The sequence below is a fragment of the Leptidea sinapis genome, chromosome 28 (genome assembly GCF_905404315.1).
Source record: "Leptidea sinapis chromosome 28, ilLepSina1.1, whole genome shotgun sequence".
Taxonomy (NCBI): domain Eukaryota; kingdom Metazoa; phylum Arthropoda; class Insecta; order Lepidoptera; family Pieridae; genus Leptidea; species Leptidea sinapis.
In genome coordinates, this window is record NC_066292.1 from 3,978,355 (window position 1) to 3,995,629 (window position 17,275).

General features: G+C 34.9%; 1 protein-coding gene across 1 annotated transcript; it reads left to right on the forward strand.

The window, feature by feature from the left end:
• Window positions 1–13,450: 13,450 nt before the first annotated feature.
• LOC126973105 (catalase-like) lies at window positions 13,451–16,843 on the forward strand. The gene is made up of 2 exons (XM_050820247.1): window positions 13,451–13,690; window positions 14,919–16,843. The coding sequence occupies exons 1-2, from the start codon at window positions 13,592–13,594 to the stop codon at window positions 16,350–16,352; spliced, it is 1,533 nt and encodes a 510-aa protein (XP_050676204.1). The 5' UTR covers window positions 13,451–13,591; the 3' UTR covers window positions 16,353–16,843.
• Window positions 16,844–17,275: the final 432 nt, after the last annotated feature.

The window sequence follows — 17,275 nt, forward strand, 5'->3', positions numbered from 1 at the left end:
ATAAATTCTCTTACAGAAAATATGTCCATAGAAAACAAATATTGGAAATAAAAATAATTATGGGTCCCAAATCGAAATAAAAAGTATCCTATCTCTCAAGTTGGACTAAACTGTACTCCATGTTAGTAATCCCCATATAAATCCGTTCATTATTTTAGGAGTTCATCGCGGACAAACAACGTGTCACGTAATTTATATATATTAAGATATGTTTCAATTAAAAAAATCAATAATTAAAATAATTACATAATTGAAATTTTAGGTTAGCTATATTCCGTCTCAAGATCGTAGAGCCGCGTCTGTAGTTCTTGTGCTATGTTTTATATTATTTTCTGATATTGTGAAAAAGACATGGTGACATTCATCTATAGTGTCTCCCTTATCAAATATCCGTATTTTTTTTTAGAAATCATACCTGTAACCTACTTTCAAAATGTTCTATTTTCAAATACCGTAATTGGAGTTTAGTAATTTTACCAAGTTGATCAATGAGAAACGCTTCTCTGATCTCAACCAAGTCAGTTAAATAACATTTTGAGCACATGTGAGTGTCTGGTACCCAAGAGATGGGCATAGGAGCCGAGGCCGAAAAGCGAGAATATGGGAAGACGAGCCGGCAGATAGAATACAGTGTAAATTGTTGGAGGAGGCCTATGCCTCAAGGCACTAGCTAAGAGACATATTGTATATATAGTTACACAAGTATCAATAAGTTCAATATGTATGAAAGTTCGAAATAAATGGCTTTATTTTTATTATTATTAAATATATCAGGGAAGGTGCTATAGTGTATATAGAGTCTTCAAAGTTCAAAAGTTTTGTTAAACAGAAGACTGATGTTCCGCTTGGATTTCGTCCAGAACGATTCGATTAAACTCGACAAGTACTCTACACTCCTCGAAAGTAGTTCAGTATTACATGGTAGCAACACAGCTTCTATGTACAACACGTACGAGTAAAAAAAGAAGGACTACGCGCCGTGATATTAGGAAGTGAAGCACAGTTATGCTAGTGTGTGTGTGGTTACGGGGGATACTGTTACACAATTTTTTCTCCCTTAAATAGTCATACATGGCCACAAATACTTATATAGTATCGTTTTTACAGTTTTTCACAACGCACGACGGCATTTTTAAAATATTTTATTGAGACGCAAACTGATCTGTCACAGACGATGACAATTCTCATAATGGCCGCCTATCGGCCGTAGTAGTGTAAGTGTGTGCGTGGGGCTATGTATTTACGTTAATTAGCTTGTTTTGGAGCTACAATGTTATGTAAGGTGACACGCAGTCTTTATATTTTTACTTGTCCGTGATGTACAATAGTGTTCTTGAAATGGCGCCGAGAATATTTGACAAGATACCTACACATATCACAGAACTTAAGTTGACGTGTTTTAAAAAGAAACTATTTAAACTTCTACTGACAAAATCGTACTATTCCATACAAGACTTCTTTTCAGATACAACACTCAATTAACATTTTAAATATCATTTTACTTAATTTAATTACTTTTTACCAATTTCAATTATTATATGTTATGTTATTTCAAAATATTCGTAGTTAGTTTTTTTTATTGAATAGGAGGACAAACGAGCGTACGGTGGTGGTAAGTGATCACCGCCACCCACATTCTCTTGCAACACCAGAGGAATCACAAGAGCGTTGTCGGCCTTTAAGGAAGGTGTACGCGCTTTTTTTTGAAGGTACCCATGTCGTATCGTCCCGGAAACACCGCACAAGGAAGCTCATTCCACAGCGTTGTAGTACGAGGAAGAAAGCTCCATGAAAACCGCACTGTGGAGGACCGCCACACATCCAGATGGTGGGGACTATATCCTAACTTGTGGCGTGTCGTGGTAAGGTGGAATTTGTACGCCACAGCATGCGGGCAAGTAATGGAGAACTTTTATTGTGATTTGTAACATTTTATGTATACCAAATCACTACAAATAAATGATCTTATCTAATCTTATTTTACAACAATTAGAGGACATCTATTTTGTCTGCTGGCTGGAATACGGCGCGCATATTTATTTCCTAAAATATTATCGATCGTCTAGCTACAATAATCGTGTTTAGATATAGTATCTATATTCTAATATCCACAAGTATTTTCTAATTAAAAACAAAATCCGAACCTAATTACAACCACAATTTGTAAAACGAAGCTGTAAATGTTAATTTAATAGAGTGGCTATGAGTTTCTTGCCACTCAACCTTTTCCGAAATCCATCACTCCGGAAAAGGTTGAACTTAAATGTAGAAAGAAAAAAACTTAACATTCATAAGTGTCAATTTCTTGACTAATGAATAAAGTGATTGTGATTTGATTTTATGTGAATTAATTTGTGTTAAGGTTAAATTCGTTGAGAAATTTTGAATTTAGAACTATGAAATTAGAATGTGGATTGAGAAACCTGGCTTTGTGCCAAAATTCTATTCCTAGGTAATATAATAATAATAGGTCATAGGTAATATAATAGGTATATTTTTTTACTTTGGGTTACTCAACTACTAAATATCTATTTAAAATACGCCTGTTTTTCGTGAGAAAGCGCAAATTCACCTACCCATATCCTTAGCCTTGCACGATCGACGCTCTTCTATAAGGTAGATGTGGTTTACCTAGATTTCCGAAAAGCATTCGACACTGTCGACAATGACGTATTGCTACGGAAATTAGCGGATGTAGGTTGCTCGCCAAAAACATTACAGTTCTGGGGTTCTTACATGAGAGACAGACAGCAGTATGTATACTTTAATGGATACGAATCGGAGCCCTACTTTACGAGATCTGGAGTAAGTCAAGGCAGTAACCTTGGACCTCTCGAATTTATCGTAACGATAAACGATCTGCCGGTGGTCCTAAGGCACAGCAAATGTCTCCTTTTTGTAGATAACGTAGAGCTAATGCTGCAAATAAGAGAAAAATCGGATTGCGACCACCTACAAGACGACATCTCAAAATTGATAGACTGGAGCAGGGAGAATAAATTGAACTTCAATCCTGCTAAGTGTTGTGTCTTAAGTTTTACCCGAGCAAGTAAACCTATATTGTATAACTACAAGATAGGCACGGATACAGTGCAGCGCGTGAAGCAGATACAGGATCTGGGTGTTTTGTTTACATCGGACTTGATGTTTAGAGAGCATATAATTAAAACCTGCAAAAAGGCCTATAGGAATTTAGGGTTTATTTTGAGACACTCTAAAGAGTTCACTAACATCACAATCGTCACGGTACTTTATAATGCACTGGTAAGGAGTCGTCTGGAATACAACTCGGCGATATGGGGCCCGTATGAGGACAAGTACAGGCTGATGTTAGAGCGTGTCCAAAACAAATTCGTTAGGCACCTATACTTCAAGTTATATGGAGTTTACCCATTTTACCCACTTATGTATCCGACACTGCTTGTGCTGGGTATGGTGAGTTGAGCGTTCGTAGGGATTTTTTTCTAGCAGCGTATGTGGTGAAGTTGTTGCGCGGGAAGGAGCACAACCCGGGAGGTCTGTGCTGCTTGAGTCTTCGTGTGCCGGACCGGTACGTGTGGAGGCGCCTCCATCTGCCACTACTATCCATTCCGATGGCGAGAACAAATGTGTTGGCAAAGTCGCCTTTAACTAGAGCCCTTCGCCATATAAATGAACTCCACAACAAAGTGGACATTTTTGAGTGTACGTGGAGTGAACTCACAAGGGTATTGTTATATGTAGTATGTTATGGTAAATAGTAGTATGTTTAAGTTTTTTCTATTTCTGGTGTGATATATTATTTGTTATGTAATGTTTGATTTTATGATTAGTTTTAGTATGATTTGATTGTTGTTTGCTGTGTTTGTTATTCTTGTTTGCAAGCATATTTAAAAAAAAGTCAACATCTATTCAAAATAATCTTCGGAAAATGCAACATTAAAAAATAGGCCAATGAATCCTCAATAGTTGACAGCAGGCTTGGAAATTTGAGCTATAATTTGGGCTTGAAAATATTATATTATATTATATATACCTAGGTAACACTGAAAATGTTTAGAAAATGAAAAACGGCTTAATGTTGAAAGTTGCCAATACTTTTATTATTTTTCGAAGTAATCTCCGTTCCTCTCTACACATCGTCGCATTCGATGGAACCACTGAGAAAAGCAGTGGGCACATTCTTCGTACGCTTTCACCGCACCTTCAGGGCTCGTAAAGCGAATACCTCGAATTTTATCTTTAGTTCTTGGTAATAAATAAAACTCGCAGGGCGCCAGGTCAGGACTGAATGGCGGATGACTCATTATCTTGACAACGGCCATGGTCAAATATTCAACAGTCCGTTTTGCGGAGTGCGCTGAAGCATTGTCGTGGTGAAGGAGGATCCTGCTTCGAGGGCGCTGCTGTCGAATTTTTTCCAAGACAACAGGCAAACAGCGATTGACATACTAGTAAGTACTTCCATCTTCTAGCACAACTGTCGTGAAATGACTTTTCCGACCAAAGAATGAGGCATCATCCCCGAAAGGAAATACCCACTGAGCTGATTGTCTTTTGGTTTTTGGGTTCGTAGCAATATATCCAGCTTGCATCACCTGTGACGATGTCAAATACAGCATTTGAGTCACCGCTGTTGAACTTATCTAACATTTGGCGACACCAATACATGCGAAGGTGTTTCAGGTCGTCGGTGTATGCTGATCCATCTCCATCTGGTACAAAGCTTCCTGACGCCTAAAATATTTTCGTGTAATATTTTTTGAACTTGACTCATACCAATGCCTAGGCTTGCCCGTATCTGCTGATAGGTCACTCTCTTATCTTAATCTATCATGCGTCGCACATCACTGATGTTATCTTCAATAGTCGCTGTTAAAGGACGTCCCTCACGCGGATCATCATTGAGATTGCTACGTCCACGCTTAAACTCGCTAAACCAATTGTAAATTGTGGCACGAGATGGGGCTTCATTAAGAAATGCTAATCGCAGCCTATCATAGCTTTGTTGTTGAGTAAGCCCACAACGAAATTCATAATAAATCATTGACAGAAAATTTTCTCGCGTTAGGTTCATTTTCACGTGTGACAAGAGTTTTAGATTTACCGCCAATTCACAAAAATAAATGACAAATGAATGCAATATACTACATTAGGTTACCAAAGAGTTCTAAAATTGAAATTCAAAAAAGTTTTCGTTAGCAATGTTTCTAACTGGTCAGTTCTAAACATCAGTGTTACCAACGTATTATTTTATTTTATATATATAAGAGGGGGCAACGGGCTCACGTGACGTGGTCAAGTGATGCGTTACCGGCCTTTAAAGAGGAGTATGCTCTTTTATTCAAGGTCCCTATTTCGACAACCTTCTTCGAGATAATTGAAATTCGCTGTGCTGACTAAATACTCGTACATGCAAGTATCAGCCGGCAAAAGATGTATGAAAATCTATATCTGCCGTGGTTTAGTCACATGAGTAAATAAAGTAATGTAAATTCAAAATGGAACGATCTTTTACTCCATGCCATTCCAACCAAGGAGGTAACTTATCAAAGGTTTTATTTAAATTTAGAAATGGCTTGCAAATAGGATGCTATTTATTGGAAAAAAAAAATACAAATGAACAATTTGTAGCTTAGTTTTAACTATTCGTTATTCGTTCTTCGTTCATTATTCGTTTATATTAATTATTCGTTCGTCATTGATTTTGAAAATGAATTGTATTTGACAAAATGAGTTCAAGTGATGACAATGAGTGTGGTAAACATACTCTAACGCCAAATGAAATTCAAGAGGCCGCAAGAGTCGGATAGTTTTAATTTCCACGCATTATTAGGGAAATATCTATAGAAGCCTTGGCCACAACTTGTTAGGCATAATAATTGACGGACTGTATGCGCATTTACAGGTTCGTCCATCAATGCTTTTTTTGCTGGCAGCTGTGGTAATGTAGGTAGGTATTATTAATATAGCGCATTAGAAGAAATTTTGGATAGTGTGTTTTGACTTTTTGTTAAATTTTGTAACATAAGTAACATAAAATAACACGAATTTTACACTGAAATTAATAAAAATACAAAATACTTAGGTACTGATAATATGATCCTAGAGCTATTCTTATTTCTTGTACTATTATTTTTACCTTTGTCTATTATTTTTAAAGTTTACTACGCAACCCGGCATTTAAGTCTCAATTATTAGCAAAGTTTAACAGAACATGTTGGACGTCAACGCCACACATTGTTCGAGATTGGCTCGAGTAGGTACGCCCACTTGGGCGTAGCGTTAGTTGTCGCACATTGCGACTATGCTTGCGGTATCTACTTGGAGCGCAGTGGATCTAATCCTTATTTAAGAGCTAAACATTAATATTTATTTAAATAGAATACTAATACTAAGTATCCATATTACCATCTCTGTGCTAATAAATAATACATTGATCATAATTACAGAGGTTGTACATCTTTAACGATATTCCAACCCGTGAACAATTGCAGCCAATGCGGAACCTGAAAAGCAAATTTTCAGTCATATTTTTTTTTTTTAATATAATATAAACATGTTAAGTTGATGATATATTAGTAATGAAAATAAAGTACATGTCATGCCGTATATAGGTAAGTATTTTATTATCGTTATTTCAGTATTAATATAATTCAAATATCTTAAAATTATTAATATTATATCAAAATCAAATCAAATCAAAAATATTTTTATTTCATAGGTTAATCATATTACACTTGAAATATGCCATTTTTTTCATACAGCTCATTCGGAAGGCAGATTTCCTCAGAGAAGAATTAAGTAAGCAACTATAAGGTTGCTCTTTTCAAAACAGATTAGTTAATAAATATAGGCATTATGCGAACATTTTATTAAAAAAAAGTATATAATAACCGGCCGCACGGCCGCGCTGCTATCTGCTACCATGCCATCGTCGCGTCGCGGTCGTGCGTGCGGGCTGCTGTTGTCGAATCGTGAAAGAAATAAATCGTGAATAAAGGTACGCTTGTTACCTAACTTATAAATAGGTAGGCTACTACAGCATTTAAGAGAAATGGCACCGTGTGTGTAATTTTATTTAGCATGTAGTATAGTGCTCTCAAACGATTAGGTATTTTGTACTAAGTAGTTTAATACAAGATGCAATCGCAACTGTTATTATTTGTACAATTAGATCAGTCGACGGATGCGGCTGGATCGATGAGAATTAAAAAATTAAAAATTAATTAATTAATTAATCGCTGAATTAAAAATCAAAGGAAAATTTAAAGTAAGTTTCAATTGCTCCCGATTAGGTAAAAGACATAAATGCTTTCCCCTGAATGGAAAAATTGGGCGATAAACGTTTCATTTTTCTCTGAAAAGAAATTTCTGATTAATTTATAATTATTAAATATCAGGACAAATAAAACTTTTCCTCCCATTTTTCCCCTATCTTAAGTTCGAATGAAGAAGCCATATATTATCAGCTAGCTGATGACCGCGACTTCGTCCGCGTCGATAAAGGGTTTTATAATAATAAGCAAGTTTGGAATTGAAGATTATCTCATACCCTATTCCAGTTCTCGCTCCCATTCTCAACATTTTACATAAATCTCATTTCGAGGAAGATTGCTATGGCAAACTAAACCTACTATTGGAAATTTTATAGCATTATCGACGTGAATTTCAGTTTTTCACAAATCCCGCGGGAACCATTGATTTTTCCGGGATAAAATGTAGCCTATGTCCTTTCCCAAGCTCTAGTCTATCGCTGTACCAAATTTCATCATAATCGTAAAGCGTAACAAACAAACTTACATTCACATTTATAATATTAGTAGGGATGTCTCCCATTTTGGAGAAAGCATGTATGATTAAACGACCTATTTTACCCAGATTTTGACTTCGGGCGAAGATGTCATAATATTTTCCATTTTTCCCCATTTGTTGTAATTGTAACCATTCGTTTCAACCAACCAACCAACCGTTGGAACCACAAAAGATGGGATTCTTCAGATTTGCAGGCATAGAGTGCCGAACATAATTTTTGGGGTTTATCTATCTATCTATATAAACGAAAAACTCTTGACTCATTCATCCATTCAAATAATCACTGACTCATCATCGCCCAATCATCAAGGTCAGCTAATAAAAAGACATTCAGCAAAAATAACGTTTATTTAAGTTAAACCTAATATTTTTATTTTAATCATTTTTAATACTTAAAGAATTTTTAATAGCAGATCACCACAAATAAATAATTTAAAACCTAACTTACTAAACTTGTCAATATAAATAAACTTCCGCGGAAAATTAAATGTTATTATTTACACCATAAGTAACTTATACTAAAACTAAAATAAAACAAGTGTCACTAAAGTGAGATGCGCCGATAAAGGCACCATAAAATTATAACAAGTACCTACAAGTTACTTGACTTGTTACGGTTACGGACTGTTAGGTTAAGTTACAACTTAACCTAACAGTCCGACACTGCCGCCCGTCGCCCGCGCACGGTACCGCCCGTCCGAATTTATAATATAGAAAACAAGGAATAGTTATTTTTAACCTAATAAGTCATTATATTGACTCGCCAAACGTACACTTTGTGAAAAAAATCTAGTCAAAAATTTATGCGAAATAAAAATACTGAAATTCAACGAGGTTTAGAAGTAGTTTCTAAAATTCAAACAAAAAGGGTTCACTTTGAGATTTTTTCATATATTTATAACATTATAAGAATTATTTCAAACGTTCAAACTAAAATTTAAGGTCCAATAATAAACATATATTTTATTTGTTCATTTATAATCACTCAATAAACAACAGTTACACGGAGAAAACCTCTTGTTTGTTATCTACAAAAGCCGCGAGTGTGACGATGCCTGTCACGAGAAATCTACCGAACAAAAGAATGTTCATCGACATATAACGCTATGCTTACTTAATGCCTTACTTACAATTTACTATTTTGTTTCAACTTACATAAGTAATTCATAATTATTATTATTAGGTAATGCCTAAAAATATAACTGTATCTGCAGGTTTCAATTCATCATTTTTACTACAATATTTGTGTCAACCAGTCTAACATTAGGCAAGGAAAATTTAATACACTTGGTTTTATTTTCATTAAGAAGGAAATCATTCGTTGTGAACCATTCCACTACTTTGGGGATAGCATTGTTCACGTCATCACAAGCAGTCTGCTGTCTATGTAGTTTAAAAGTAAAGAAGTATTATCTCCAAACAATACTATCTCATGCTTATTTTGTACAAAGTAAGGTAAATCATTTATATTTACAAGGAATAGGAATGGCTCAAGAATCCAACCCTGTGGAACGTCCATGGTAACGGGAGGTCGAGCTGACCTCTTACTGTTCACCTCAACCATCTGACCCCTGTTGCCCAAATAAGACTTTAGAAGGCTAAGTGCTTCTCCCTTTATACCATATTGATGTAGTTTACTGATTAAGATTTCATGATGAACACAGTCAAATGCCTTGGATAAGTCACAGAAGATGCGAACGGCATCCTGAGAGTTTTCCCAGGCTTCAAAAATTTGCTGAATAAGCTCAACACCAGCAGTTGTTGTTGAGCGACCCCTTGAGAAACTAAATTGTTTGGTGCTCGTTAAATCATTACCATAAAAATTGTTAAGTAATTGTTGTAAAATATCCTTTTCAAATATTTTACCTAGCGTCGGTAGAATAGATATAGATCTAAAATTTGTGGGGTCAGAAGAACTACCGGCATTGAATAATGGAATGACTTTACTCCGTTTCTTCAAATCAGGAAACACACCATTCTCAACATACGAGGGGAGGCTGATAAGTAATCTACCTAACTATGAAAGAAAAGACATTGATGGCTAGTTTTTTTTTTATTTTTCTATATAGTCTCCTGCAAGTGAAATATACTTATGACATTTGCAAATAAGTGACATCATGCCGTTATAATAGTAATTTTTATTTTGCTCGTCAAAATGGTCAGTCACAGCCTCCTTCATTTCTTCGTCCGTCGAAAATCTGCGACCCCTCAATTTTTTCTTTAAATCTTTGAATAAGAAATAGTCACAAGGAGCCAGATCTGGACTATAAGGTGGATGGTTAATTTCTGTGAAGCCGTTTTTGCTCAGGGCTGACCTCGCCGTTAAGGCTGTGTGTACAGGAGCATTGTCTTGTAAAATCAGAACACCTTTGCTGAGTTTACCTCTCCGCTTTTCTTTGATTTGTTCACGAAGCTGGTCAAGCAAGTTTGCATAATATTCAGCATTCATTGTTGTATTTTTAGGCAAATAATCTATCATCAAAATCCCTTCGACATCCCAAAATACGGTGGCCATTAGTTTTCCAGCCGACGGCCGAACCTTGAACTTCCTTGGCGGCTTTTCTCCTTTAAATTTCCATTGCATTGACTCTTGTTTGCTTTCCGGATCCCACTGGCGAATCCAAGTTTCATCACAGGTCACAATTCGAGAGATAGTCTCTTCTTTTTTACCTTTGACCAGGTCTAGAAATGCCTGACAACATTCTACTCGCCTTTGTTTGTCAAAGGGGGTCAACATTCTAGGGACCCAACGCGCGCTCACCTTGGACATGCCCAAATGTTCGTGAATAATTTCATGAACTCGTTCCTTGCTAATGCCCACATCTCTGGCTATCTTCCACTGCTTGATTCGCCGATCTGCAAGAATCAGGTTCTTCACCTTTTCAACATTATCTGCGGTAACAGCAGAAATTGGCCTTCCACTACGTGGGTCGTCTTCCAGGCTCTCACGGCCATGTTTAAATTGCTTCGACCAAAACTTTATGACGAATTCAGAAGGACTTGAATCACCAAACACCTTTAACATGCGCTCTCTGATCTGCGTAGGCGTATTTCCTTCTTTACTTAGGAATTTAATCACTGCTCGATGCTCAAATTTCATCATTTTACAATTTTCTTTCGACATGGTGAAATCAAAGCCGCGCCAAAAAGACAAAAGCAAGCGAAAAAAAATAAGCATCATAATTTTGAAGGAATAAATATAGAATATGATTTTGCAGTGGCCAGTTCGATTTTCAAAACTTTCTCTAACAAAGTAGATTTTATATCAGCCACCCCTCGTATAAGTTAAATGTGACAACCAAGTATGGAGCAATATAATCTATATAAGCTATGGAGTGGATTATTTTAATTGAAAATCCATCAAGATCAGCAACCTTTTTCAATTCTACTGATTTAAAGGCTTTCATTACATCATTGTAAGTAACATGCGTGAATTTGAACTCTATTTTACATTCATTTACATTAGCCATAATTATTCAGCAAGAGTGGCAGATGACTTTAGGGCCTTGGTGGTGGAAACTAGAATATCAGCAAAGAATCTTTCAAAAGCATCCGCAACATCTTGGTCTTGGTCAAGTTGCGAGGTTTGTCTCTTCCAATCTCCTTGTTTATTACTTGCCATGTTTATTTTATTTTATCCGAGCTATTTTTAATTCTATTATTTATATACATCGATTTTGCTGAAGTACATGAGCGTTTAAATATCTTTGAATATTTTTTACACAGTTAGCAAATCTCTTCATAAAGTGAGTATAATTTCCTCCTGCTAATATGAATTCCCACCGTTGCCCAAATTATTTATATTTCCGTAAGTGTAAGTATATAATTTGGCTTAAATATAACATTATATTCACCTTTGGTAACATCACTAACAGAATCATATAGTTCATTAGGCTCCTCACAATAATTTAAACAAGGCAACTTCATTAAATTATTTGTTCTAAAATGACTTAGGCGACTAGTGTTCACAGGTACATATTTAACACTGTACTTATGTTTACTATAATTTAAATTAAAAGTGGTTAGTAGGCCACAGTGGTATGATTATAATTACAATTATTTATAATTATTGACTTTGACTGTGGGTATATTGGTAAATATATTATCAAGACAGGTTGATGTAGTCACTGTAAATCTAGTTGGCTCTAAAAATAAATTTACTAGATTATAGCATCGAAATATTGATATTAGCTTAGTCGTCAGGCAGGATTCAACTAATAAATTGACATTAAAATCTACACAAACAAGAATATTTTTATTATTATTCTTACTAATTTTAAATATTACTTCATCCATATTTTTTTCAAAAATGGCATATGATGGTGAGCTGGGGGTCTGTATACGCTTATTACAACAAGCTGCTCAAGCTCTATACAGGCTATATCAATAGTTTGTTCAACTGACAGGCTCACAATATCTGAACTTTCTTTATATTTTAAACTATTATGAATCAGTATCAGAGAGCCTCCGTGTATTACATTTTGTCTGTTGAACGAACCAGCAACCTGGTGCTTGCTAAATTTAAACATAAGCTGATGACTTTTTAACCAATGTTCTGTTAAACAAACTATATCAATATCATTACAATTTAAAAACAACTCAATTTCCAAGTGTTTCCCAGACAAAACCTGAATATTTTGGTGCACCAGGTTAATACAATTTTTACTATTTAAATTTTTGCCAGAGCTGTTCTCAGTTGTCTTATAAACTAGTCTAATATTCCACAGTTTTAATACCATAGGTATTTACCTGCTCAATAGAAGCAGGTGTCTGTCTGTCCACTGAACTGGACAAGTTAATAATATAATAATTTAGCACATGTGCTAATTGTCGAATACAATATTTAGAAAGATAATAATTATCTTTAGTCAAACAAAAATACTTTCCAATAAACTTACCTATTGGTGTCCATAAAATGGAAATGACCAGGAGGACATGTCAAGGTAAGCATATATAATTTTAAGTTATATCTATGATTATTTTCTCGTTCTGACAAATGGTAACCCAAACAATATTATTTTATTTACATTAACTAAATTGTTAAGCAATTTGAAATAATTAACAATATCCTTATTTCCTCTTCAACCAATTACTATAATTATTGTTGTATTTAAATTGAATTTTGAAGTGATAATTCTGACTAAAATATCAGAATAAGTGGCCCAGGCATACAGATATTTAAGTTATTTTGACCAAAGTTAAGATACAGATATATTCATATAAAAAAGCACGTCAATATTTTATATGAAAATACTCAAATGTTGTGAGTTACCTACATTTTTTATTTAGATGAGAAATTATTATTTAAGAGTATTTGTTCTACAATTGTTAATCATAGGTATATGTATAATTATTTATCTACAATCCAACATAAAAAAAGGTTTGAATTTTTTTTTGTTCAACCCATTTGCAAAACATCGTAATAAAGACCTATAAAATAGTGCAACATTTGTTTTTATTTATGTGTCGCCCTCTATGGCCTTTTCCAGTACAACAGTCGTTCTCTTTTCTAGGTGTCCCCTTTTTTTTAGCATTACTAACGTATAAACGACTTCCAGTTTCACTGTCTACCTAAGTTATATTAATCTGCAATACAGAATACCTGCAAGCAATAGTGTCAGTACATGTAATCGTTGATCAATTACTTTACAGAAATTACGTAGCAGTTACAAATCTTTTTATATTAGCCGTTCACAACCGAGGTCGTATTGTTCAAAATGTTATAAAGGCGTCAACGAGACTGTTCGGACGTTGTTGAAAATATTGCAAACATTATGAAAACAGTGTAATATTCAGAATGTATCGTTTTCTATTGGTATTGATCGCTGCCAGCGGTGCAAGCGGGATAGTAGACCCGGCAGCACAACAAATTATTCTATTTAAAGAAAAAACATCGGTAAGTTAAAAAAAAATCTTATTTTATGTATAATAATAATATTAGCGTAAGTGCATCTATTATTAAATTAATAAAAATGGTTGTGTTTATTATCAATTCATTAGTTGATCAATTTGTTATGTCTAAAGTGATAACCCTCACATCCAGGATATAAAATACACAAATAAAATTTGAAAAACAAAATTTTGTGAACGATGGACTTGTGAATGAAAAAAAAGATGCGTTTTGTAAAAGTTCTAACGAATCATGTCCCGTTGGTTACGTTTTCTTTATTATAGTTTTAATTGATTTTAAAGGTATCGCTCATCTCTTATCAAGTTATCAACAGTGATATATGATTGGCCCATTGCCATTGTAATTTATTACAATTATAATATTTAAGTTAATATAAGTTAAAGTCTTTTTGGGCGATGTATACGCTTCTACATAATACCAGAAAATGTACAAAACAAATGTGTTACGAAGTTCAAAATAATTAAAAAAAAACTATTATGTGGTGGAGGTTATTATAACATACATAACTTTCTTAATGATACTACAGGTTGGGAATGAAGCGACCGCCCTCAGGCTATTTAAATAATATTTTTTTATAACGAAATTCTATTAAATTATGTGCTAAGTTGTTGTATACTACGCTATATAAGAAACTATAGGTTTATAGCTGTCCGACGGGAACTCCTTAATTTTCCGGGATGAAAAGTATCTAAGATGTTGACTGGGGATGTAAGGTATCATCAATCAAAATTTCAATTAAATCAGTCCAATAGTTTCAGAGATTAGATTGTATAAAAATTTTCAAAAAAATCTTCTATTTCACCTCTTACATCCACCTGACTCGATTTTGCGCATTGTGTTACTTTGTACAGAAATTTGACCTCTACAGATCTATTATAAGTATAGATAATTTCTGGTGGCAAAACTCTCCTCCAAATAAATAATAAATTTAAATCTTTTATTTGTTTTTATATATATTACGTTTATATATTTTACAATTCTTTTTAATTTAATCATCATCATCATCAGCCGGAAGACGTCCATTGCTGGACAAAGGCCTCCCTTAAAGATTTCCGGTACGGTCGGTCTTGTACTGCTCTCATCCTCGTCCATCCTTCCTCATCATTTAATTTAGTAACTAAACATAATAACTTTTTCTATGATGAAAAATGTAGACGATGGATATAAACTGTTGTATTACACACGCTAATCATAAAACCCTTTCTTATTCTAGGGTCCCATTGGTATTATGACTACAAGTGCAGGGGCGCCTATAGAATACAGAGACACAAGAACATTGAACTCAAGATTGATATTTAATGAATTCTTCATGGATTCTCTGACACATCTATCTCGCGAACGTATTCCTGAACGTCTAGTGCACGCAAAAGCAGGTGGTGCTTTTGGCTATTTCGAAGTTACACATGACATGTCGGATATTTGCAAAGCAAAAGTATTCAACAGTGTAGGAAGAAAGACGCCGATCGCAGCCAGGTTTTCACCAGTGGTTGTTGAAAGAGGCGGTAATGATGTTTCAAGAGACGCTCGAGGTTTCGCAGTCAAGTTTTACACACAGGATGGTAATTTTGATATTGTTGGGTTTAGCACGCCAATGTATGTTTACAATGATCCAATTTTATTCCCGACTTTTGTTCGGGCCCAAAAGAAAAATCCTGCAACGAATTTATTTGACGCAAATACTCTTTGGGACTTTCTAACTCTTCGGCCTGAAAGTTTTCATATGTTTCTATTGGTTTTTGGAGACCGTGGTATTCCAGATGGCTACAGCCATATGCCTGGATTTGGTATACACAGCTTTGAAGTGGTTAATGAACATGGAAAGAAACATTTTGTAAGATTCCACTTTATGCCAGACGCAGGTATTAAGAATTTGAGAGCAGAAGAAGCAAGAAAAATAGCGTCTGAAGACGCGGACTATAACACCCGAGAATTATACAAATCCATAGCAAAAGGAAATTTCCCAAGTTGGACAGTAAGCATACAAGTATTAACGCTAGATGATGTAAAATCTGCTTCATTTAATGTGTTTGATGTAACTAAAGTTCTTCCTCTCGACAAATATCCCCTCAGACCATTAGGAAAAATGGTTTTAAACAAGAACGCAGTTAATTATTTCGCAGAAATTGAACAGTTAGCGTTCAATCCTGCTAATTTAGTCCCTGGTATACTTGGAGGTCCAGATAAAGTTTTTGAAGCTCGTAGGTTAGCTTATAGAGACGCACAATATTATCGGTTAGGTGCTAATTTCAACAAGATACCAGTAAATTGTCCAATTCTCTCTGAGAATTTAGCATATAATAGAGATGGAGTACCACCAGTAAAAGACAATGGTCAAGACACGCCTAACTATTATCCGAATTCATATAATGGCCCCGTTCCTTATAAGGATCACAAACGGGGAGAATTAATAGAGATTTATGAGGAGGATGCAAATAATTTCGAGCAAGCAACTGAATTGTACGTAAATGAAATGACTGCAGAAGAAAGAAGTAGGTTAGTAGAGAATGTGTTATACAGCTTAGGATCTGCTGCGAAGTTTCTACAAGATAGGGCAGTAAAAATATTTTATATCATTCATCCTGATTTGGGAAGTAGGATAGAACAAGGACTTCTTGCCAATGGAACAAATAATTATTGGGATAGATAAAATAGGCGTTCTAAGCATACGTATTTGAATTGATACTTTCTACTTTGCCGATGTGTTAACATATTTTGCTTATAAACAAACTTGTCTCCTCTAGAATCCTATTTGATTCTCAAAGTATCAATAAGTTGCGGATGGACCTACACATGAATTTAAAGTATATTGGCTTTTGCCGTTCCTACTTACTGTGATACTTTTAGGAGTGTAAAGTTTTGGTGCTTAGCTGGTGTATAGTTTATTATTAACGTGTTACTATTACTTAAATTAGAACCCGTATGTGTAATAGATGTGATGACAGTAATAAAGTAAATTAATAAATTATTTAAAACAGAAGAAAACAAGTTCTGAATAAATTTGTCGAGTTATGTTTGGCTGCCATATATTTTTCTATTTTTATATTGAAGAAAATGTAGGTAAGTAAACACGTAAAAGTTTTAAGTACTAGTGTTTAGTGTGTAATAAACAACAAACGTGAGGTTGTTATTAACTTCTTAGTCGTGAAATTTTCTTTATTATTCTATTACCTGTGCTTACTTACCAGTGGGAGGCTCCTTTGCACAGGATACCGGCTAGTTTTTGGGTACCACAACGGTGCCGGCGGTACCACAATGCCGGCTAGTTTATGGGTATCACAATGGGTACGAAACGGTACGAAGCAGTAATGTGTAAATATTACTGTGTTTCGGTCTGAAGGGCGCCGTAGCTAGTGAAATTACTGAGCAAATGAGACTTTATTAGGAGGGCAGAAATATGGGACAAGTGTCGAAGAAACATCAAGCGAGCCACAACTCCTGAAATAACGATTGTAATCGTCTGTGAAATAAATATTCTGAGTTGTGCTACTCTGGTAACAGTGGCACAACTCAGAAGAATACAGGGTTTGAGGGAAAAATCATTTGTAAATAGTAGGTATGTTTAAACTAGTA